General features: G+C 34.1%; 1 protein-coding gene across 5 annotated transcripts in view; it reads right to left on the bottom strand.

Moving 5' to 3' along the window:
- Positions 1 to 26,489, bottom strand: part of ERBB4 (erb-b2 receptor tyrosine kinase 4) — a 1,170,744-nt gene that overhangs the window by 295,580 nt on the left and 848,675 nt on the right. For all 5 annotated transcript variants that reach the window (XM_050751368.1, XM_050751370.1, XM_050751367.1 and 2 more), the window contains 2 exons: positions 7,337 to 7,469; positions 2,400 to 2,493 (listed from right to left, as the gene is read on the bottom strand). In XM_050751368.1, the coding sequence (XP_050607325.1) occupies positions 2,400 to 2,493; positions 7,337 to 7,469 (227 nt within the window). The remainder of the gene's footprint in view (positions 1 to 2,399; positions 2,494 to 7,336; positions 7,470 to 26,489) is intronic.

Here is a 26,489-nt window from a genome sequence, read left to right as displayed (position 1 = left end):
AATCATGAATATAAATATGATCCAAGATGATCAGATTAATTCTGACCTGATTCAGAGGTAAAGTGGTCATTGAACTTTTTTCACACCTGAAAACTAACATAGGCATACTGACGGGACAGTTACTGAATTCTTTCTTTAGTGAAGGTTAGACTTTGCTACAGATGTTAAGCAAACATCAAGTTTTCATGCAGGGGATTTTTTTCATGAAATTAGAAAAAAAATGGTATCTCATTATGCTACATCTAAGCAGATTAGTTTTTTGTCTATAGGATTAGGTGAACTAAAAGTATTAGTCCATAAATAGATTTGATTTTTCTGAAAACTCACAATTGCAAGAAAGGCCAAAATATTATTACTTGAATGTATTTTCATTATACAGTATACAATAGACAAATAAAGGACAATGTGAAAAAATTAAAATATGCAAATAATACAATTTAATTTTTGAGAAATAATTTTGAATATTAATGTTTGAATTTGCTAATATGTAAAAACCTATCAATATGTAAGCTCATGAAACCTGGCACAAAGTAGGTACTAAATCATATTTGCTGAATAAATGAATAAGATGTTTCTTAAAGCCTTGTTCAAACTAAAAAGGTTAACAGAAAGAAATAGGAAATTGCATATGTGAAGAAAAAAGTAATCTAGAAAATCGTAATAAGAAATTTATGGGAAATATCAGTGCAGTGGTACCTGTAGTGATTCACACACCACTACTGAAAGACATTGTGTTCTTACCTGCTTAACATTGAAAGATTACTGATTCTTTAACTATCAAGGCAAGTTTTGGCAGTTGCTCATAATTTGTTGAAAAGTGTTTCTGTAAATCTATGTCTAGTATATATTATGATTGGATCTAGAGGCCTATGATGATTCCCAGCCTATTCAGAGATGGCCAAATCCTTGATTATTTTAATTATACATTTTTAAAAATTTCTGTCTCTCGGAAAGATTTTTTTAATTCCATGATTAATAGTCAAGAAGTTACCTAAATATGTTTGTTTTTAAAGACTCATATAGATATCTCAACTTGCCTTAACAGGCCATTACAGAAGTTCACTTCCCTGTGTTTCATGACATTCTTTACAGAATTCATATTTCTCACACTGTCGATTAATTGTATTTTTCATGACTGTCCATAATGGAGAAAGAAAATAGCTGCACATGCCCTTTGCATACTTATTTGGAGATCATTACATATTAAATTGCCTTTTACACTTTGGTTCTTCATGCCAAACAACACCATTTCTTTTTCTCAGAGCTCTAATTTTCCAAGCTAATCATCCTTGTGGTAGTCCTCTGAACTGGCCAACTTTTCCACATCCTCCTTTAGATGAAGTTCCAGAACAGCTAATTGGGGCCTAATGGAAGTTTGGAGGGCTCAATTATATATGTTTTTTTCTAAGCTAATTAAGTGCTGAATAAGCACTCTGGTATAAAAATTAATACTATTTAAATTTCCAACGAAACCGTACAGAGCAATGTGAAGCTCTTGTCTACATCCAAATGTTGGTCTCAAATTATCCACTGAGAGATGATTCAATAACACAGATAAACTGGAAATTTGTCTAAAGAAGGATGAAAATGACAATTAGGAATGAAAAATTTATACTGATCTCATTATTAAGAAAAACTCAAATGATGGAAACCAAAGAGAGGTCTAAAATATAATTATAATTTTCTCTCTGAGGCTAACTTCAAACTATGTAAATGAGACCTCATCCATGAGAACTTTCCTAATCCTATAACCCTTCCTTGGATTCTCATAGCTCAATTCTTCCCTCTGCCATAGTATTTATTGCACTGCTTTAGATTTTAGTTTATGAGTACTTGTCTCCTTCTTTCCACTGTCTTTCACACTGCCACAATAGTTAAAGGATTAAATGCATGTAAAAATGTGTGATAGCTTTCCTCCAATACAACATGAACTTTTACATTTGTGTATATTTACATGTTTCTTCTTTCCAGATTCTTCTTCAAAGCATAGCTCAAACATCACTTCTTTATAGCCTATCTTGATGTCTTTATTTCCATCCCAAAGACAGAATTAGTTTTTCCTTCATTTGTGTTTCTATAACAATTTATAAATATTTTTATTTTGTTAGTGATTATGCTTCAATCTAATTATTCTTTTCTATACTGTGCAATAGTCCAGGACCACTCCATATCTTATAATTCCATTTAACTATTTTATCTGGAGAATAAATATGTATGACATCGACTTTTAACTATTTTATCTCTACTACTAACTTTAAGCCTCTTGTAGGCAGATAAACATGTTTCCCCATGGCATCCTATAAGTAGCTATTGAATGGATGAATAAATGATAAAATAATAACAAACATTCATACATGATACTAAATAAAGCAACACACCACAGATGTCTTCAGGCTTACCGGTCCATGGCATGTGAGGAGACCATCTTCCATCTTCTCACACTGAGGGTCACACTCCACACAGATGGAGCCGTTCTCAAACTCCCGAAATTCACTGTGAAAACATCAGCCGCATGAGGAGGTATAAGCAAACAAGCTGTCAACCTAACAAATGAAGTAACATCTGTGAAAAGTCCTATTGGCAGAGTAAATTCTACAGTTTGTTTCTCTATGTGCCAGGAGCATCAGAAACATTAAGTTTTCCATTAGGAGAAAAGATAAACTGCAGCCAGATGGCTCTCCCTGCCCTCCAATGAGTTCAACGTTAGACTCATACTGGAAACCTCTCTCCTGCAAGACATATTCCAGCAGTCCCAAAAAGAAAAAAAAAGCGACAAAGTATAACTCTTCTATGTTCTGATGACGCAGTAAAACCATTTTTACCTTTTTAAATAAGGCTGTGCCTGCTTTGTCTTTATATACAATTTTACTCTCAGAGAAGCTTTACTTTCTAAACTCTGAAAGAACTATTGTATTTTTCTTGCTGCTAAGTTATGTGAATGTTCCCCATCCTTGTCCTTCAAATCCCAAGACTCTTCGATTGATTTTTGGTGAAACTTCAAAAACTACTTTGATTCCTCTTCTCCTTTTAAAATATCTGCCTTGGAGAATTAGAGAAAATATCTTTTTATGGTAGATTTCATTTTCTTATATTATTGATCTAATATCAAAGTAATTCTATATGGTACACAATAAAAGAAATAGTTTAATGGTAACCTCCTTAAACTTTCTAATTGAAATCTCCCGGGATGGTGGTCATCTCTTCCTATATCCTTACATTGTTGTGGCTATTTGTATATTACATGTGATCAACTTATCAATTTTATAATATATGTCTACTGCAAAATTTTGATATCAATAATTAGATACCAGTCATCTATAATATGTTTAAACCACCCCGTTCCACTAAAATACAGGAGGATAAGGTACTGAGTACAGACAATTTAAAATGCCATTTACAAATCATTAATAAAATTTGACTATGTTTAGCTACTTCATTATTTTGTGCTTTTGTGTCCTGTGTTACCACTCCACACCAACAGCATTACAGGTATGGCAATTTTTGATTCATTAGGTGATACATTAAAAAATATTTTTACCTAAAGAGAAGTGTTCACTTTTTTCTCATTTGAATACTGTAAAGCCTTAATAAATGACAGAAGTACAACAATGAGCTATGTTTTCTGTTGGTTAAATTAAGACTACATCTATTCCAAGGCAAAATAATTAAGTTTGGTTTTCCAAATAAATAGCATAAATAGGTGGCTTAATTATGTATGGAATGCACATATATTTAGTTACATGGTTTATGCATTTTATAAAGTGAGATAGTAGTTTGTTATGGATCAAACCTTTTATACATTGTCTTAATTTTAAAATCACAATTACATAAAGACAGGTGATCTTTTGCATGCTTCACTGACATAAACCATACAAAGTACTCAACAAAGGAAACTTTCAGAATATAAAAGTCAAAATGAGTTGGTATGGGAGGGTAGTAAAATTGTAAAGATAATCAAGAGCATTGTTTGTATAACAAAATTATGACACAATTATAGCACAACTTGAGATTATCCACTGGTTTGGATAACAGTTTCTTGGGTGATTAAAAGTTTATGGTACTAAATGAAGGTTATAGTGTTCTTATTACTAGAACAAAGGTCACATTTTCCTTACTCTTTTCCAAAATCCACTTCCCCACATGCAGAGTTGAGGAATAAAATGTAGGTCATAAAACAATCACGGAGACAGTGTATTGCGCTTTTCTTCCATAGACTTCCATTTGACAGGCTTCTGATTTTCCTACTCTCAGAAAAGATCCTCCTGGCAGTCTCTATAACTTGTTCTGCCCTTTATTGTGACTTTCTCCATAATTTCTTTTTCTTTCCTGTCCTCCAGTGATTCCATTGTGACTTTGCCAGAGTTATTCTTTCACTTGAATCAAATTTAACAATTTATAGTCTATTAAGTATGAGCTTTGCATACGGAGCTTTGTTTCACTTGGTTTTGCTATGATACATTTCTCACAGTTTCGTTGTATGTGTTACCTTAGCAAGTCCTGTGATCAAGAGTGAATACTCTGGGATCTAGTTTTTCCAGATTTAAAGCCCAGGACCAACACTAATATTTCTAGGCCTTAAATACTTGAACTTCCTTAAGCCTCATTTAAAAAAAAATCCTCTGTAAAAAGAAAAAAATAAGATTTCATTGAGAAGCTGCAATTATTAAATGTAAAAACACTTGCGAAGAGCTTACACTGGTTCCCTCTTTGATGTTTCTGTGTTGTTCTTAAGCTTTCACAAGAGTTTAAGCAAGTTGGGATATAAACTTGTTTTTCCTCAAAGGCTATCATAACCATCAGCCAATGTTGAAAGAGACTGGCCCATACCACAAGATGGAAAGTAAGCAATCCATCATTGGACAGGCAAGAATTGCACCAGTCTTTTACAAGACACATACGTTGATCATCTTTCAAACTAGTCCCATGTTTATGGTTTCCTGGGTTGCCACAATTACTGCAAAATACATTAAAAACTAAGTTAATTTAACAGATTTGATTTTATGATGTAAATATGAAATATGCTAAATATAAAAAAAGTGTGGTAATCAGTGTTTCTTCAGGAAACCCATATTCTTCTTTTGGTTAGCTTTCATGGTTTTGCAGAAATGAGACAGAAACCGGTGTTTACATCCACATGTTTATAAATTTCATATTTCTGAAAAGCTAAAAACTGTAATATTAAAGAAAAACAATTGTATTCTGGGAAAAAACAAACAAACAAACAAAAAAACAAGATGAAAAATCAGATACCTTAAGTTCTAGCATTGGCTTGAGTCCTATGTAGTGTTGTGACTTTAGCTCATACTTAATTATACCAGTTCCCTCTATTTATAAGATGCTGCTATTACACAAAATGATTTCTGTAATTAATTTCCTCTTTAGAATTACACATATGTATTCAATAAACTTTTAATGTAATATTCACTTAATGAAATTGGTCTATTGTGTTTCATTTTATTAGTCTACTGTGTTTTGTTTCATTTATCAATTGCTGAACGCAAAAGCAAGCATATTTTGATCTGAGGTATTTTATGTTCATAAAATTGGGAACAAGCATAAATATGATTCAGTGAGACAAGCAGCAAATAATCTCCTATTCATTTTCAAATTGCAAGCCAAAGTTACCTCACAAAATTAAATGCTAAAATTTTCCTGAGAAATGATTAAATTCTTACTTAATTTTTTTATACTTACGCTTCTAATATTAATCTTTTCCCCTTATATTTTATGGAGGGAATTGGTTTTGGACATCTTGCAAAGAAGAGACATGTCAATATCATTATAATCTATATATTTTTATTTTTCTCATGTAAAATGCAAAATTGCAATGTTATTTATTGAATATCAGTGGGATAATTCACAAGGCACAAGAAGAAATGAAAGAACTTCAAAACTATACTTTCCAAAGCTATTGAAAATACTTTCAGGCCGGGTGCCATGGCTCATACCTGTAATTCCAGCACTTTGGGAGGCCAAGGCACACAGATCAACTGAGGTCAGGAGTTAGAGACCAGCCTGGCTTACATGGAGAAACCCTGTCTCTACTAAAAATATAAAATTAGCCCTGTGTGGTGGGGGGCACCTGTAATCCCAGCTACTCGGGAGGCTAAGGCTGAATAATTGCTTGAACCTGGGAGGTGGAGGCTGTGGTGAGCCGAGATCAGGCCATTGCACTCCAGCCTGGGCAACAGGAGCAAAACTTAGACTCAAAAAATAAAAATAAATAAAAATTTAAAAAAGAAAATACTTTCAGTGAGCAACATAAGAAAATTTGACTTAGGAGCAGCACTAAAAATACATTATCACACTAATGAAGAACAAGAATAATGCATCAAATAGTATGTTATGATAAAGTGATTTTATGAATATACGAAATATTATGAACTTACTAGGTTCTCCTACTGGTAATGTTATTATTGAAGTACCAGAGAAAATTAAAAATACTTGATTTAAAATACTACTTAGATTATCTAAAACCTGGCAGAACACTTTCTAAACCACTTCAAGTAGAAACTACAACATAGGTTTTCTACTGGGCTGATCACTTGTCAGACACATAGAGACAAGCCATTCCTATATACAAATAGACATAAAAGTGAGTGGAAAGAAAAAAAAAAAAGAAAGAAAACATGCACTCCAGATGAAATTTATAGGGAAGTATGAGAGGAAAATAAAAAATATGATTATTGGGATATATGGAGAGGAAGATTACTTCTAACAATCCCCTCATAAAGAAAACGGGAATATATTTCTCAATTTTGCTTAAGTGTAAATTGCTATAGTTTATTAAGAATTGTCCGAGTATGTTTTTAAAAATACATATAATAGTAAACTATGTATTTGAACTTGTAATTTCAAATAAAATTATTTCTCCTTAAAAGAATTCGTCTATGTGTTGTCTCCTTTATGCAACAAGAACTCTCCTTAAAAATCCTGGCCTGCATTTTACCATTTTCTTAAAATTTAAAAATCAGAGCTAGGCCAGGCGCGGTGGCTCATGCCTGTAATCCCAGCACTTTGGGAGGCCAAGGCGGGCAGATCACTAGGTCAGCAGATCTAGACCATCTTGGCCAACACGGTGAAATTCCGTCTCTACTAAAAAATACAAAAAAATTAGCTGGGCGCCTGTAGTCCCAGCTGCTTGTGAGGCTGAGGCAGGAGAATGGAGTGAACCCGGGAGGCGGAGCTTGCAGTGAGCGGAGATAGTGCCACTGCACTCCAGCCTTGGCGACAGAGCGAGACTCCGTCTCAAAAAACAAACAAACAAACAAAAAAATCAGAGCTAATCAGTCCTTCAAAGCTCATGAGGTGAAGGCAACCCTAGAAGAAGCCTTACCCATCATAGAGGTTACAAGACTCTATGCAGATCCTTCCTCTACTGAAGCGGCGACACGACAGACATTGGTCTGGCCCAGGTCCCCAACAGCCATCACTGGAACACAGATGGTTGCACACCATTCCTTCAGCAGCTGTGAAACACCAGAATCAAAGGGAAATTAAACAGAGGATTGTGTCAAAACTTAAAATCTTCCCAGGTAATGCTATTTCTAAAGGAGTTCGCTTAAAGGAGATCTATGACAAATGACTTTGGTGGCCTATCCCATCATCATATCCTATCCCACCTGCAACTTCTTCTATATTGCAGAGTCCTAGTAGATGTGTTTGTACGGCAATCTTGCGTTTTTCATAAGGTTAAGCAAAAGTGAATTGCCTATATAAAAACTACCGGGAGGACAGGCGATATAAATTATCCGTCCCAGCTAAAGAATAAACCACACTTCTCTCAAGCCAATGCTTTGCTCCACTAATACATAAAATATTTTGCCTTCTCAGTTTGAGGGATTTATGAAGAAATAGAAAAAAATAATATTGTCCTGAAACAAGCAAACAAAAAAAAGGATTAAAAGAGGAAGAGAAAGAAAAAGAATAATTTATAGAGTGTAAGAAGGGGAGAAAGGAATAGAAAGAAAATACAAGTTTTCTTTTTTCTTTTTCTTTTTCTTTTTCTTTTTTCTTTTCTTTTCTTTTTTTTTTTTTTTTTTTTGAGACAGAGTCTTGCTTTGTCACCCAGATTGAAGTGCAGTGGCATGATCTTGGCTCACTGCAACCTCCACCTCCTGGGTTTAAGCAATTATCCTGCCTCAGCCTCCTGAGCAGCTGGGATTACAGGCGCACACCACCATGCCCAGATAATTTTTGTATTTTTAGTAGAAACAGGGTTTCACCATGTTGGCCAGGCTGGTCTTAAACTCCTGACCTCAAGTGATCCACTCACCTCAGTCTCCCAAAGTACTGGGATGACAGTCGTGAGCCACTGCGCCAGCCAAACTGTAAGTTTTCTACAAGACCCTGCTATATTCTGGCTAGGTCTACCTTGATATTAGTCAAGTCATCACACGTAAGGAAGAAGTTTTGAAAGAATATTCAGCAAATTACAATGATTATTTATGCAGAAGTATAGAGATTAAAGTAGTAACAACAGTTTTTAGTGTTATCTCTATGTTGTCTCTGTTTTTGTTGTTGTTGATGGCAGAAGGACCAAATAATTTTTAAATTTCCACTTAAGGCAAACCATCTTTGTTTCCCTTTATACTGAATATATTTTATTCAGGATATTATTATTTATACTGCATAACATTATTTTAGTGAAAGGAGATTTGATATTGATAAGAAGAGCCATAAATACTTCAAATGTTATTCTGTGTTTCTGAAAGTGATTTGAGGTATTTGAAATACAACTATATGTGGTTTTCATGAAATATTAAGAATTCTAAAGATTAAAACATCAAAATCAACTTTATCTTTCCATTAGTTACCAACTTTACTTGTTATGAGATGTAAAATTTTATGGCAAGAACATTTGTGAGGTGGGTTGGGATGGCACTGAATATGGTAGTGTAATACAAGCAGGGAGCTACATCTGTGAAATCTGTGAAAGTTAACTTCTCTAACATATGCTTGAGAGAGCAAATCGCCCGCACCTGCGATCCTGACTAGTTCTGAAACAGTGAAACAAATATTCCAATTCAAATTTTCTTTGTCCTATATCCTTGGGTTATAAAAAGGCCCCTATGGTAAACTGTGTAAAAATATTTTAAAGGCAGACTTAGATCTATCAACAAATCTTGCTACTTCTTGAATAATTTCTTCCAGTATAGTTTAAGAGAGGACTGTGTGTGTATGTGTGCCTGTGTGCAGCGGTTTTATTGAGGTACACATGGCATACAATATGCTGCTTATATATAAAGTATACCATTTGATAAATGTTGACATCATGAACCATATCTACAATCAAGATAATTAATGTATTCATTATCTCCAAAAGATTCCTCATGACCTTATGTGATTCTTGCCTCCTGCACCATCCTCCTTAGACAATCATTGATCTGCTTTCTGTTACTCATTGTACATTAGTTTGCATTTTCTACAATTTTTTAATAAATGAAATTATATAGTACATTTTCTGGTTTTATATGGTTTCTTTCATTTGCATAATTATTTTGAGTTTCATCTATATTACTGCATGTATCAATGGTTTATTCACTTTTATTACTGTGTATATTCTATCATATGGATATATGAAATTTATAATCCATTCACCTATTGACAGACACTTAGAGTGTTTTCCATTTTGGATGTTAAAAACAGTAGTAGTTGATTACTATGAATATATGTGTAAAAGTCTTTGTATGGACATATACTTTCTTGCCCTTTAGATAAATTCCCAGGAGTGGAATGGCTGGACAACATGGTAGGTATAGGGTCAACTTTTCAAGAAACTGTCAAATTGTTTTTCAAAGTAGTTGTACCATTTTACATTCCTACCATCAATGAACACAACACAAAATTTAGCTTGAGTTGTGTTCCCCCATCTTCACCAATATTTGATGTGGTCAGTTTGTTCAATTTTAAACTATTTAATTTGAACGTAGTAGCTCTTGATTGTGGTTTTGATTCACATTTTCTTAATGATTAAAGATGTGGAATATCTTTTAATGTGCTTACTTTTATATATCTCATTTGTTCAAGTGTCACCAAATCTTTTGCCCATTTTATATTGTATTGTTTCTTATTAATGAGTATTGAGAGATTTTATATATTTGGCAAGTATTTTCTCCCAATTTTAGCCATGTCTTTCCATTCTTTTAATACTGTCTTTTGAAAAGTAGAAGTTTTTCATTTTGATAATTTATCAACTTTTTTTTTGAATCATACTTTTCACATCCTATCTAAACAGTTTTAGGTATGTCCAACCCAGGGTCACAAAGGTTTCCTCTGGTACTTTCTTTTAGCAGTTTTATAGGTTTCACAATTATCCATATGATTCATTTAGAGTTAATTTGCACATATGGTACTGTATTAGTCATGGTTCTCCAGAAAACCAGAACCATTAAGAGATTTTTATACACACCACACACACACACACACACACACACACACACACACACACGCACACACACACACACACAATTGGCTCACACAAGTATGAAAACTGAGAAGTTTCACCATCTTCCACCTGAAAGCTGGAGACCTATGGAAGCCAGTGGTGCAGTCCCCATCTGAGTCTAAAGGCCTGAGATCCAAGAGAACTGATCATATAAATTCTGGTCCAAGTCCAAAGGCCTAAGAACCAGAAGCAACAATGATGTAAGATGTAAGTTCCATTCCAAGAGCAGGGGAAAGATCAATGTTCTAGCTCAAGTAGCCAAGCAGAGAGAGTGAATTCTCCCTTCTTTCAAATTTTTATTTTATTTAAACCCTCAGTGTACTAGATGATGCCCACCCACAGTGGTGACGGCAATCTGTTTCATTTAGCATACCAATTCAAATGCTAACATCATTTAGAAACATCCTCACAGACATGTCCAGAAATGATATTTAATAAAATAGCTGGTCACCCCATGCCCCAGTTAGGCTGACATATAAAATGAACAATCACAGGTACTATGTAAGGATATACTCAGTTTTTGTATATGGATATTCAATATTTCCAGTATCATTTGTTGAAAAGATACTCTTTCTCTATGAAATTTGCATATTTATAAGAAATAAGTTGTTCATACATTTCTGGTTCTCTACTCTCTTTCATCTACTTCTCTCTCATAGTATTTTTCCATAATTTTACTTTTAATTTATTTGTGCTTTTATATTTGAAGTCCAAGTCTTGTAAGCAGCAGTCATTGAGCCTTGTTTTGCTTTATTTCAATCTGATAATCTCTGTCCTTTAATTATGGTGTTTAAACCACTTACATTTAATGTAATAATTGAAATAATCAAGTTGAAATAATTTATCTTAGTTTTCTTTTTTTCTTTTTTTTTTTTCCTGTTGGTCCATTCTGTTCTCTTCCTCCTTTTCTTCTTTTCTCCTATGATTTGGATAAATTGATTATTAAAATGATTTTATTTCTATTTATGTTTTTCTGCAAATGTGGCTTATGAGCTGTATAACTTTTTATTTGTTATTTTATCTTTTGGGTTTATATTTTAAATTAAATATTTTATTCTGAAATAATTGTATATTAATGTGTAGTTGTAAGTAATGATACAGAGAGATATTGTGTTTTGGACACCCAGTTTTATCTCACAAGATCTTAAAAAGTTCATAGTACAGTAACACAATTAGACATTGGCATTGATATAGGCAAAATACAGATTTCCTCATAGCAAGAATCCTTAATTTTGTACTTGGATCTTCACATTGACTTGTCTCCCGTCTTCCCTTTAAACTTACCCATTAGAGCTCCCTTACTGCAGCCTCTAATCTCTTCTCCATTACTATAATTTGGTAATTTAAAAAATTTATATAAATGGAATCGTACGGTATGTAATTTTTCATAATTGGCACTTTTTCAATTAGAATAAATATGCAGAGATTCATCCAGGTTGTTGTGTTTATTGTTTGTTTCTTTTTATGATCATAGTATTTCATAGCATGGGTTACTACAATTTGTTTAACTATTTACCCATGAAAGGATATTTGGGTTGTTTCCAGTTTGGAGCTACTACAATTAGGGCTACTATAAACATTTGTGTATATGATTTTGTATAAATATAATTTTCATTGTTCTGTAATAAATTCTCAGGAGTTAATTGCTCAGTTATATGGTATTAACATTTTAGTTAGGGTTTTTTCTTTTTTTAAGATAGTAGCAAACTATTTTCTAGAGTGATTGTACCATTTTTACACTCTCACCAACAATGTATGGATTATTACATTTCTCTGCATCTTCTCCCACATTTGATTTTATTACTCTTTTTATTTTAGCCATTCTGATAGGTGTAGTAATATCTCATTGTGTTTTAAATTTAGATTTCCATAAAATGGCTAATAATGTTGAACATTTTTAATATGCTTATTTTTCATTTATACACTCTTCAGAGAAATGTTTCTTCATATCTTTGACCATTGCAATTAGATTTTATTTATTTATTTATTTGCTATTTAGTGCTACTTTTTGTTCTTTATATATTCCATCTATCTATGAAACCATTCCTATAAACTTTATAATACTAATAAGGGAAGATGAGAGGGGGAGAAATGAAAATAAACCAAGTGGGTGGGCACGGTGGCTCATGTCTATAATCCCAGCACTTTGCGAGGCCGAAGCTGGTGGATCACCTGAGGTCAGGAGTTTGAGACCAGCCTGGCCAACATGGTGAAACCCCATCTCTACTAAAAATACCAAATTAGCTGGGCATGGTGGTGCATGCCTCTAATCCCAGCTACTCAGGAGGCTGAGGAGGGAGAATCGCTTGAAACCGGGAGACACAGGTTTCAGCGAGCCAAGATCGCACCATTGCACTCCAGCCTGGGCAACAAGAGTGAAACTCCATCTCAAAATAAAAAAGAAAAAAGAAAAGAAAAGAAGCCACGCTTGCACCACACTCATCATTAGTAATTAATGTAGCTTTGTTTGACCTGCTTCCTCATAGTTGCTTGCTTTTGTCTCAGAGTCATGTAGACCCTGTTACAAGATTATAGTTCTCCTTAACTGCTCTATAGATAACTATTTGAACATTATGAAACATTAGCTTTTGCCTTAAGATGTTTTTTCATGTCCTGCATGCCAGAGAAATCACTGATGCCAGCTGGTCTGAAGGACCCCACTGATGCCAACTGGTCTGAAGGATCTTATGAGGAGATGGCTTACCGAAGAATGGAGTTTCCACATCCTGATGACTTCACCCTTCTTACTCTCACTAACCAATGGTCATAGTTTTCCAGCCCCTTGCTCTTATAAACCCCAGCCCAGTATGCTCAGAGAGATAAATTTGAGAGTTTCCTCCCATATCCTCACTAGGTTGCCCTGCAATCATTAAACTGTTTCTCTGCTGCAAATCCTGCTGTCTCAGAATATCTGTATGTTACTGTACAGCAGGCATAAGAAGTTGTTGGTCCTGTAACAACTATCTGATTTGAATATCTCCTCTCCCAATCTGTAGCTTATACTTTCATTCTTATCTTAGGACATTTTACAGAGCAAATGTTTTTAATTTTGATGAAGTTGAATTTATCATTTCAACTTTTTGTAGATTGTTCTTTGCATGCCAACTCTAAATTCTTTTCACCTAACTCTAAATTCCTAATGATTTCTCCTATTTTTTTACCTCAAAGTTTTATAGCTTTACATTTTACATTTAATCCCATGATCTGTTTTTAAAGTTAATGTTTTTTATAAGGTGTGAGATGTAGCTTAGGGTTCATTTTTTGCTCTATAGATGTCCATTTGCTCTGGCACTATTTGCTTTAAAGGCTACCTTTCCTCTATTTAATTGCTTTTGCACCTTTGTAAAAAATATATTGGGTACATTTGTGTGAGTTATTTCTGAGTTTGTTTTATTGATCTGTGTATTTATCCCTTTACAATAACACACAGCCTTAATTATGACAGCTATGTAATAAATCTTGAAAATATGTGAACTGAATATTCCCATTTCATTTGTTTCTTTTCCAAAATAGTTTTAGTTAGGCTAACTTGTTTGCCTTTCCATATAAATGATATAAACATTTTGACTCTATCTCAACAAACCTTTTTGAGATTTTGACAAGCATTGCACTAAAGCTGTATATAAATTTAGGGATAATTGACATCTTTATGATTTTGAGCTATTCAATACAGGAACACAGTATGCCTTTGCATTTATTTACATCTGCTTTGATTTCTTTCATCAGTATTTTGTAGTTTTCAGCATACAAGTCCTGTACATGTTTTGTTAAATTTACACCAAAGTATTTCATCTTTTAGTAATTATAAATAGTATTATAGTTTTAATTTCTATGGTCCCATGTTAATTACATGTATTCAGATACAATTAAACTTTGTAAGTTTTATGTTTTATCCTATAATCATGCTGAATTTGCTTATTTATTTTAGGAGGTTTTTGTAGATTTTTTGAAATTTTTTATGTACATAATCATGCCATCTGTGAATAGAGAGATTTTTTTTCCTTTTCAATCTATAAGCTTTATTTTTCATTTCTTGCCTTATTTGCTAGGTAGAACTTCCAATACTATGTTAAATAAGTAGTAAGAGAGGACATTCTTTTCTTGTTCCCAATCTAGGGGGAAAGTATTCAGCGTTTCACCATTAAGCACGATGTTAGCTGTAGGATTTTTGTAGATGGTCTTCATGAAGCGGAGAAACTTACTCTGAATTTCCATTATTTTTCCAGAGATTTTTAAATAGAAACAAATGTTAAAATTTTCAAATGCTTTTTCTGTATCAATTGACATTATCATGAATTTTTTCTTCTTTGGACTGTTAATATATTACATTTTTGATTATGAAATATTGTGCCAATCTTATATCCCTGGAATAAACCCATTTGGTTATGTTGTGTAATTCTTTGTACATATTGCTGAATGCTATTTGCTACTACTTTGCTAAGGAGTTTTGCCTCTAGATTCTTTTGTGTTTTTTTTGGTGGTTTTTTTTTTTTTTTTTTTTTTTTTTTTTGAGACGGAGTCTCGCTCTGTCGCCCAGGTTGGAGTGCAGTGGCCGGATCTCAGCTCACTGCAAGCTCCGCTTCCGGGGTTCATGCCATTCTCCTGCCTCAGCCTCCCGAGTAGCTGGGACTACAGGCGCCCGCCTCTAGATTCTTTAGAAATACATTGGCCTTTAGTTTTATTTCTTTTTGGAGGGGGTATTCTTTCTTCATTTATGAATACTAATATTCAAAACCATCATGAAAAATAGAACGATTATAGGTAGGCAGAGTCACAGAGAGTGTAAGTTGCCCAAGGCCACAAGTGTTGGGTTAAAACCCAATACAGGGCTGGGCGCGGTGGCTCACACCTGTAATCCCAGCACTTTGGGAGGCCGAGGTGGGCAGATCACAAGGTCAGGAGATTGAGACCATCTTGGCAACACGGTGAAACACTGTCTCTACTAAAAAAAAAACAAAGAAACAAACAAACAAAAAAAACCCCAAAAAATTAGCCAGGCATGGTGGTGGGCACCTGTAGTCCCAGCTACTTGGGAGGCTGATGCAGGAGAAAGGCTGAACCCGGGAGGCGGAGCTTGCAGTGAGTTGAGATCACACCACTGCACTCCAGTCTGGGCAACAGAAAGAGACTCTGTCTCAACAAAAAAAAAAAAAAAGAAAAGAAAAGAAACCCCCCACCTCCCCGCCCAATACTGCCTAGCATCTATCACTCAGTGGAGATGAAAATGTGAACTCCATACCCTGCCTTCTCTGACATCACATGGAAGGGAGGTTGGCCTGGTGAGAGTAGAAGTCTACACTCTTCTCTCTTTTGCGAGCTTGAATGAAGTTTGTTTTTTTGTTTGTTGTTTTTAGTATTGTATGTTTGTTTGTTGTTTTTCTGTGGTGTTTGGCTGGAGTAGAGCAGTTATTATCTAAAAGATTTCTGTCTTGTCTATCTGCTCCTTTCCAGATTCTTTGGGTAGAAAGAACAGGCTTTTCTTGGGGTTTTTTAAATCTGCATCTATTGGGGTTTTTGAGTTGCCAGTTTCTTCATCTCGAAATCTGGGATATATGCAGGGAAAAAAAAAAAAAAACTCAGAGAACTCACCTCTGCATTGTTCTTTGGGTTCCAAGATCCCACACCTGTCTGCCTCTTCTGTCCACCTTTCAGAGTCGTCTTATAATGTCCAGAGTTTTTATTTGTACTTATTGGAGGAAAAGGTAAAAGTATGTTTCCTCCATCTTCCCAGAAGCTAAATCTGAGTAAACATCTTTAATTTATTGCAGACTGTTTTCAAGTTATACTCTGCCACTTCACATCTATTCTAAGGATCTTAAAATAGGATGCTTTTATTTCTTATTCCTTACATTTGAGCTACTGTCATACATCTTACTTTCCCATGTTATTCACTCCACATTACATTGTTACTATTTTCGATTTAGCATGACATTGTATTTGAAGACAACTAAATAATAAGGTGAAAGTCGTATATATTCATCCATGTAGTTACTATTTCTGGTGCTCCTCAGCCTATGTACAGATCCACATTTCCATCTGGTATTATTTCCTCCTGTCCAAAGGGATTCCTTTAATATTTCTTATAGTGCAGTTGTCTCTGTGTGCTGTTTTCCTCTCTGGTATTGTCTGTGAACTCTAGCTGCATTATTCTGCCTGGACTCCTAGCTCTGTCTTCTCAACTTGGAGTTCTTGCGACTCTGCCTGTTATCTTCCTCACTATACTGTGGCTTAAAATCTCTCTCAAGGCAGTTAACCAGAGCAGTCATAAGGCTCACCTCATTTATGTTCTCACTCTCAGGAATCACTTTCCCTTATGTTCTGCTCTCCAGTCTCTTGCAATCTGTTGTTTCATCTATTTTGTCCTTTTTTTTTTGATTGTTTCATGAGGGAGGGTAAATTTGATCCCTCCCTTTTGTTATTTCATCTTGGTCAGAAGTGGACATCTTATATTTACTTTCAACAGTGCAGAGTGGGATGACTTGCTGTTTCTTGTTTATAGACAAAAGTTTTCACATAAAATTTCTCCCAAATGCTCCAGAAAAGCTGCTAAGCATCCACTAAACTTCATTGAAAACTACATATTCTTCTATTCTAACTAATTAACTTTATAGTTATCATTTTAAATAACAGATAAAGAGAATTTTTAAAGATAATCTGAAAGAACAAAGACTAAATGGAATGCTTTCCTGTATAGATAGGGTTGACCCTACACTTAAATATATTATAAATTATTTTAGATAACTCATAGTTTGAAGGTTTTGCTTAATTGTGGTTTTCTCCATGTCTTAAAGATTTATTAAAATGAAATATCATATTTCATGACTATATTTTATCTTCTTATCATATCTACACTCTCTTCCCCTGAAAAGTTGAATGATTTGATGTTTTATTTGGGAATGGCTTATCAACAGTTTATCTGTTACATTGATTTTGAACCAATAGCAATAGTGCTTATTTCTTTCTGATTTAGTCATAATACACAGGAAGAGGTCTCTCTCATTCCACAAAAGAAACGTCAGCATAAATGGAATCTATGCTTGTTTGAAACAGAATTTTGCTCTGTTGCCCTAGCTGGAGTGAATGGTGTGATATTGGCTCACTTCAGCCTTGACCTCCTGCGCTCAAGTGATGCTTCCACCTTAGCCTCCCATGTAGCTTGGACTAAAGGTATGCACCATGACACCTGGCTAATTTTGTTTGTTTGTTTGTTTGTTTTTTGTAGAGATGGAGTTTCACCATGGTGCCCAGCCTGGTCTCGAACTAAAGTGCTGGGATTACAGGCATAAATGATTGCACCCAGCCAGAAACAGAATTTTAACATAGGTCTTATATCACCACGTCCCAAAAAGTAGAATATAAATAACTTCCCACTAATTTATAAAGATGTAAAGAGTAAAAAGATATTTTAACCAAACTGATTAAATATAAATGGATGGTCTAATTCTATATAATAGACAAAGTTAAAAAGTAGCAAAGATCAATTACATTTGAGAATATTAAGTTACAATTCTCATAACCATTTAGTCATTTAAAGGTTATCAAGTATCTCATTTTCTGACATATATAGTTATATACAGTGTTTACATATTCTTTCTAATGGGATAAACATGATCTTCAGAGGAAATCCTGAAGAGGGAAAGTTGTATTATGAGAGCAACTTGTAAAGAGAAGTAGAGAATGGTTAAAATTATACTGTAGAGTGTCATGACTCTCTCACTCTGTATTGATCACTTTTGTTTTCTTTTTTTATATTTTTTGTTCATCAAGTTCTATCTCAGACCTTCAATTACAGATAATTTTATCTATCTATATAAAATACATATACACATTATACCTACAATATATAAATATATATCAATGTAATATATATTATATAATATACATTATATATAATATAAATGTAATATATATTCAGTGCTAACTAAATATAGAATATAGTAGGCGTCTTAAGTTAGTGTCCTCACTTAACTCAGTTTCATTCTTGAGGACATTGACAAGGTCACAAATATGACCTTGGCACTATTTTATGATATTCCATAAACTTTTGGGCCCATTTATTTTACTATATTACATTATTTATTTTCAGGTTTGCTATCTTCTCCCTCTTGTCTCTTCCCCTTCCCTCTGCTAAAGGTGACAGAACTTTACAGTATGTGGAAGGGTAAAGGCTGACTGCTTTGATCTTTCATTATATGCTTTGACACTAATTGGAGAGGAAGCTTTAGCTTCACTCAAAATCTTACCTCTCTTCTGCTATCTAACGCCTCCCTGGGTCTTTATCATATGCCCAATATCAGAGCAGTTTTGGGTCAGGGAAACAATATGTATTGGAAGAAAGCAATAATAAACAGAAAACCATCATAACTATTTTCTTCTCATTCTTTCCAAACCAATAGATGATGGAAATGAAGGTAGGTTGATCATTTTCTCCAGAGTGAAACCAAAGGAAGTATCTCCACATAGCATAGAACAAAAGGCCAAGGAAGCTACTTCTTTGAAAGTCTTAAGAGAAAGAAATTTTCGATCAGCACCAATAATTCAACAGCCCTGTGACTTCCCGCAGTGATAGTCATGAGTGAAGGAGTGGAAGGGCTCTTCAATGACTTACAGTTCAAAAGGCCATTATAAACCTCTCTAAAGAAACTTTAGCAATGTAGTTATTAGGCAACCTTTAACTTCTTCCATGTTTCCTCTGGAAGCTGCAAAATAGATTTTTCTTTATCTCATCTGAATTCCAGGTGTCCGTTAAAAATTTGGAGAGATAATAATGTGCTTAGCATTTTGACCTTTACCGAGAACACTGAACCTGCTTTAACTAAAATAGAGGGAAGCTTAAAATAATGGATTTTGCTCCAGTGTTGTATGTGAAAGAAAATGGATTATTTCAAAAATACTGAAATGTATTTGGACAGGTAATGTTCTTCCTTTTTTTAAAGCTGAAAAGTACCATTTAATAGTCATTATAGTTAAGGTTTTGTGATTAGACATAGACTTAAACTCTTACTCTGTAATGACCCATGTAGCCTTGGGCAATTACTTACATGCTACTTATCTTTAAAGTGAATAGTAATATCTAGTAATATCTTCTTTTAGGATTGTGATGAAGATTAATCATCAAATTAGTAGAATTTTTAATGCAGGGTCTAACACATTAAGTAAATGATCAATACATGTACTCAAGAGAAATGTGAAGGCATAAAAGCACATCCCTGTGTTTACTTTAAAAAATGTTTACTGAGAAACTGCTTTATGCAAGCTCTGCTCAGAGCTGAGGATATAACTGAAACATGAAATAGAATACATATTTTGTTACCTCATGGAGTTTACAGCTAATAAGAAAAACAGGCTGCATATAAATTTATGTATGTATAGAAATGTATATGTGTGTGTATGTATGTGTATATACATGTGTATGTGTGTGTGTGTGTGTATGTATGTGTGTGTGTGTGTGTATAGATATATAGATATAACAGAGTGCTGAGAGAACATAGAATATAGCAGTTGTCTTAACTTAGTGGGCAAATGGCATTAGGCCAGCCCACAAAAGAAGGGATATTAAAGCTGAAATACGAAGGGTAAGTAGGAATTCTTAAGGCAAAGGGGTGGGGGAAACGGGCACTCCAGCCAAGAGAGTCTAAGGAAGGAATCAGATTAGTGCTCTCAGAAAACCGACATGGGCAGCATATGGAAAGTGGTACCCTGCTAAACTGGTAAGACGGAGATGGGACAGATTGTGCAAGACCTAGTGGCCATTTTCAGGATTTTGTGTTTTGTCCAAAGAGCTGTTGGAAACTGTTGAAAGATTCTAAGCAGGAGAGTAAAGGACCTCCTATTTCAAAAAATGTCAGTTTCTTTGATAGGATTGACTTGAAGGCATATTTGAATAGTTGGTGACAAGGAGATAATAGTGATAATAGAGATGGGCATATGATCCAAATAGGGTCAACCCGTACTGGAGAGGGAAGGTAGAGCTTTTTAATCTGTGTTCATAAACTCATAAACTCTGTGAATGCTTTTAGCATATGCCTTCCAGGACCAGTAATTTTTCATGAAGAATGAGAATTTGCCTAAGAGGAAAGCAGAGTGAAGCAAATAGAGGATTGAGCCCTAGTGATGTTGTTTGAACCCCTGGATCCAATTGTGTCTGAAAAGATATTCCTTGGACTTCTCATTTCTGAGAGTTAATATGGTCTCTCTATGCCTAAAGTAATTTGAGTTGGGCTCATGTCACTAAAAGAATACTGAAATAATTTCCTTTCATGCTGTAACAAGTTACTACAGACTTCATTGCTTAAAATCACCTACATTTAAGCTCTCATAGTTCTGGAGTTCAGATGTCCAAAATGACTCTTAAGGGGCTAGAATCAAGGAGTCAGCAAGACTGATTGCTTCTGAAGTCTCCAGGAGAGAATTTGTTCCTTACCTCTTTTAGCTGTTAAAGACCCCTTTGGCGTGAGCTTGAAGTGACATTGCTGCAACCTTTGCTTCCGTGGTTATATCACCTTTTCCTTTACAGTAGTCAAACCTCCCTCTACCTTCCTCTTATAAAGACACATGTGATTATATTTGTAACCCACTTAAATAACTTCAAGATAATCATTCTATTTTAAGATCCATAACATCTGCTAAGTCCTTTTTACCACATAAGATAATGTTCATAGGTTCTGAAGATTTGAATGCAGTCATCCTCATGGGGCCATCATTCAGTCTTTTGTAAGCACTAAACTGCCCGGCAATAAGCTCTGTGTGCAGGCAAGGTTAGACATGTGGAAAGTGGAATGACATTATATGACATTGTAAAAAATTATAATGGGTTAATAAAGAAGTTGGGGAAGCAGCAATGGAGAAGTGCAGAGACATACCCATTCCCCATGTTGAACAGGTTAAATAGATGCTACACAAATTGTTGTTAACTCTTATATACCCTAGTTACTGTATATCTCTGACGTGAATGGGACCACAGCAGGAAATTCTGATAGGAGGAGGTGAGAGGCAGTAGTGACAGAAGAAATAAAATTTTAGAAATTCTTAAGGTTTGATTAGAAAACTGAGCACAATATAAAATACCTCTCAGAAGAGATGTAAGTGTAAAAAAGTAAAATGAATCCAAAAGTATTTTGTTGAAAGTCTAAAGTAAATAAAATTTGATAGTACAATACTTATTATACTATAATTACCCAATTACTGTATAAACTATAATTAAGTGTTCCCCTTATTTATTGAATATGTTATCATTAGTAAATGCAAAACAAATCCCACTATTCATAGAATGCTTTTTAAAGTTAGCTCTTTATCTTTGTCTCCCAAACCTATTATTAAATATCTGGTTTTAAGCTATTCAATTATGAATTTTCCTATAAGGGAACACAGCTTCAGAAGAAAAAATGAATTGTTAGGATCACGTGTTCTTGAATATATTTTTGACTATAGAACGATGGGGGAATAATATGGGGTGTGACAGAGTAGAGTTTCCCAAGGATTTTCCACAGGCACCTGTCTCAGAATGATCTGCTTTGTATTAAAAATGCAGAATCCCAGGTTTCCCATCACATTGTCTGTGTTAGTTTCATAGAAATACTGTAACAAACTGCCATGAACTAGACTTCTTAAAACAACAGAAATTTATTCTCTCACAGTTCTAGACGTCAGAAGTCCAAAATCCAAGTGTTCACAGGCTAGTTTCTTCTTGGGGCCTCCGATGGAGAATGTTCTATGGCCCTCCCGTAGCTTCTGGCAGTTGACAGCAATCCTTGGTGTTCTGGGCTCGCTGCTATATCACTCCAATAGTCGCTTCTGCTGTCACACAGCTGTCTTTCCTCTGAGTAGGTGTATATCTTCACATGGTGTTCTCATTTGTGTGTATCCATCTGTGTGTCTCTTCTCTTCTTCTTATAGGTACACTAGTCATTTGATGAAGGACCTACCCTGCTCCAGTATAAGCTCATCTTAACTTTCCTTTTAACCATATGTGCGAATACCCTATTTCCAAATATAGTCACATTCATAGATAGCAGGGGTCAAGACTTGAGCATCTTTTGGAGGGGACACAATACAACTCACAATAGTGTCTAAATAAGAATCTCTGGAGAACTGAAGCCTAGCTTTTGCATTTTTAATGATTATAAGTTTTACTTTAAAATTTTGCAACCATTGATGAAGAGGCAAGTCAAGTTAAAATATCACCCACCGTTTGTAATAAAAACTGGAGTCTGCAGTAATCCTGGCTTTTATTGTTGAGAGATCATTCTCTCAGAATTTCTAGATTACAAAATAGAAGGGATATCATTTCTGTACCTAATTGGCAAGAGCAACTGCTTATTATCCTTTTGATAAGAACATAGAGAACATTTTGTAGCATTGTTAGTAATTAGTGTGCTGTTTCAAATACAATAACAAAATCTTACTTGAATGCCTTTTTTTTTTTTTTTTTTTTACAAAGAACAGTGTATTGATGTATTAGTCTAGTAATTTTGAAAGGAAAAATCTTAGAAGTATAATTAAGATTTTCTATTTTCTGATTACTCAGAAGAATAGTGACTTCACTATATTCAAAGTTACACACTTTATGTTTCATACCAAGCTATGGTTTAATGAAATGTGTCACAGAGTTCATTAATTTCCCAGGCTACCAGGCCCAAAGAATGGTTCCTCTGACTTGGTAGGCTGCATTTTGTTTGTAAACGCACATTTACTCAAGATAGCATGGGATGGGTTAGGAGTGCACAAATTAAAGGTGAAAGTATGGGAGCAGGAGAAAGTAAGAAAATCTGCCTTACCTTAGTAATATTTTCTTAAAATAAGGTAAATCTTAATTTGTAATCAAAATTCATTTTCTGTAATATACAACATATTAGAAATGACGACAATATAAAGTCTGTTTATTTTATAGAAATCCAACATTTCTTATGATGTTATAGTAAGTAAAATGCTTGCTTCTGTATTTTGCTGTTTTTATCCCAGTTACGAGAGAAAAACAAATAAAACAATATATTAAGCAAACACTGTTTTATTCTTCACTGTGTGAGGTGCCTTCTATTCCCTACTTATTAACGCTTCGACCTGTTTCAATTCTGGACATGCAGTGACTCATTATAAAATTGGATGACATTGTCATCCAGAGAGTTTAGTTATTAGAAATTAACTATAGCTCTAAAATTACCTTTTTCTAGATTCATGTAAAATGGGGTGGATTTTTCTACTGTCAAATTTCAGAAACATAAAAACCACAAATAAATATAAAAATGTGTATCCTTTTTAGCTTATTGGTGCCAAAAATATATATTCCCCATCACCAAATATTTTTGCCCTGAGCCATTAATTTAAACTTGATATTTTTTTTGAATTTTAGAAAGTCTCTTGCTTATCATAAAGCCAATTGTAAAATGTTTTAATTTAGAAGAGAAAAAGAAAAATAAATACATTTCAAGGGATTCTCAAACATATACTTTTTATCTGCTTATGATTTTGAGATCATTTCTAAATTCTTCAATGTCTAGCCTCCTGTTAATAACATAATAACTAATCTTATTCCTTCCATATCTCCCAATGGTTGATCTCGCAAATTTTTAATTAATCACTTTAATAAAGTAAATTTTTCTTCTGCGTAAAAAGAAAGCTCTTGATATTTATCTATCCTTTTTTATGTTCAAGAAGGCACTTTTTGTAAAGTAAAATTAAATATTGTATCTTCACATTATATAATATATGTATATGTGAATGTCTAATATATAAACTATTTTTAATAGAAACATAAAATTTTTAGCAGTAGTAATAATAGCTAACACATGTATAGCTCTCTCTTGCTCTTTCTTTCTTTGTTTCTTTCTTTCTCTCTCTTTCTTTCTCCTTCCTTCCTTCCTTCCTTTTCTTCCTTTTCTTCCTTCCCTCCCTCTCCCCCTTCCTCCCTTCTTTCCTTCCTCCCTCCCTTCCTCCCTCCCTTCCTTCCTTCCTTCCTTCCTTCCTTCCTTCCTTCCTTCCTTCCTTCCTTCCTTCCTTCCTTCCTTCCTCTCTCTTTCTTTTCTCTCTTTCTTTCTTTCCTCACTTTGCTGCCCAGGCTGAAGTACAATGGTGTGATCTTGGCTCACCACAACCTCCATCTCCTGGATTCAACTGATTCTCCTGCCTCAGCCTCCCGAGTAGGTGGGATTACAGGTGTGCATCACAACACCTGGCTAATTTTTGTATTTTTAGTAGAGACGGGGTTTCACCATATTGGCCAGGCTGGTCTCGAACTCCTGACCTCAGGTGATCTGCCCACCTCTGCCTCCCAAAGTGCTGGGATTACAGGCATGAGCCACCACGCCCAGCCAACATTTTCTTTATTTTGAGAGGAATCACGGTTAAATTAAGGGCCTAGACTTCGAAGTCAGACAGGCATTGGGTTGAAGTCCTTAATATGATTTTAGTAGCGCCAAAACTGGAAATATTATTTAACTGTCTTAATAAATGTATACTCATCTGCAAATGCAGATGATTATACTTTACAGGGTGGTTGTAATAACTAAATTAAACAATATACCTAGGTTGAGAGATAGAGTCTGGCACCTTTTAGCTGATTTGTTAGCTGATTAGCTAAAGTCAATAAGGAGAGATGGGTTGTTTAATAAATTATTTTGGATCCACATCGCAATCAGGAATTTTTTAAAAACGCTATGCCAAAACGTCAAGATGTGTTAAAAATTTCAATATTTTTTTAAAGTACTAGATGAAAAGAATTATCTAAAAATACAAGATCAAACAATTAAAAAGGAAAAGAACAATCTAACCACTTAACTATATAAAAATATGGTTTGATAAACATTGGATTATCAAAAGACAAATTATTCAAATTACCAGTAAGAGAGGAACTTATTCCCAACACATTTAAGGAACAAAATTTAATAAATTTAATTTGTAAATAGTTTTTTCAAATTTAGGAGAAAAAGAACAACCCCCAAATTAAAAATGAACAAAGTTCACATATAAAGCAATTTACAAGATAAAAAAAGATGAATTAATCATGTAAATATAAAATACTTCTTTTCTTCCTTTAGATCACTGAAATTTAAAACCATAGATAATATCTAGTGATTTAAAGAGTAGTGGAAAATATTACTATCACACAGTGTTTGCAACAAGGTTAATTGATTTAGTATTTTCAGAAGATGACAGAGAAATTAGTGAGAAAATTTTTATGTAGCCTCATTTACAGAGAAATTCTACATCTAAGGTTTTAGCCACAGGAAATAATTGTACACTACAAAATGTTTCATAAACTAGATACACATCATGGCAGCAGTGATAATATAAAAATGGAAAATAATTTAAAATACAATTAATATGGTACTGGTCCAGAATACTTCTATAAATAGCTTTAAAAAGGAATGAGGAAGGCCAGGCATGGTGGCTTACACCTGTAATCCCAGCACTTTGGGAGGCCGAGGTGGGTGGACCAGCTGAGGTCAGGAGTTCGAGACCAGCCTAACCAACATGAAGAAACTAAAATACAAAATTAGCCAGGTGTGGTGTTGCATGCCTGTAATCTCAGTTACTCAGGAGGCTGAGGCAGGAGAATCGCTTGAACCCGGGCGGCAAAGGTTGTGGTGGGCCAAGATCGTGCCATTGCACTCCAGCCTGGGCAACAAGAGTGAGACTCCATCTCAAAAAAAAAAAAAAAAGAATAAGGAAGAGCTCTATCTATTGAATGTGAGATGCTTATACTAATGCTTATACTATATTAAGTATAAGACATAGATGACTGAATGGTATTTAAATAGAAATGGTATGATCCCATTTATATATGAAAATATGTATTTCACTATCCTTATCTATATATATGAAAAATATATTCACCAAGAATTATATATAATATAGTTTTAAAAATATTTTTATATATTTTTGATTGGTTTTATTTTGAATAATGAAAAAGGTACTATTATAATTGGAAAAATAAAAATATTTTTATTTTGAAAATCAATAATGAATTTAATTTCATGTTGAGTTTAACAGTATCTGTACAAATATTTTAAAGACTTGAGACTTGAGATATATAAGTTCAAATATA

Source organism: Macaca thibetana, chromosome 12, assembly GCF_024542745.1.
Source record: "Macaca thibetana thibetana isolate TM-01 chromosome 12, ASM2454274v1, whole genome shotgun sequence".
Taxonomy (NCBI): domain Eukaryota; kingdom Metazoa; phylum Chordata; class Mammalia; order Primates; family Cercopithecidae; genus Macaca; species Macaca thibetana.
This window is presented reverse-complemented; position numbering and strand designations above follow the sequence as displayed.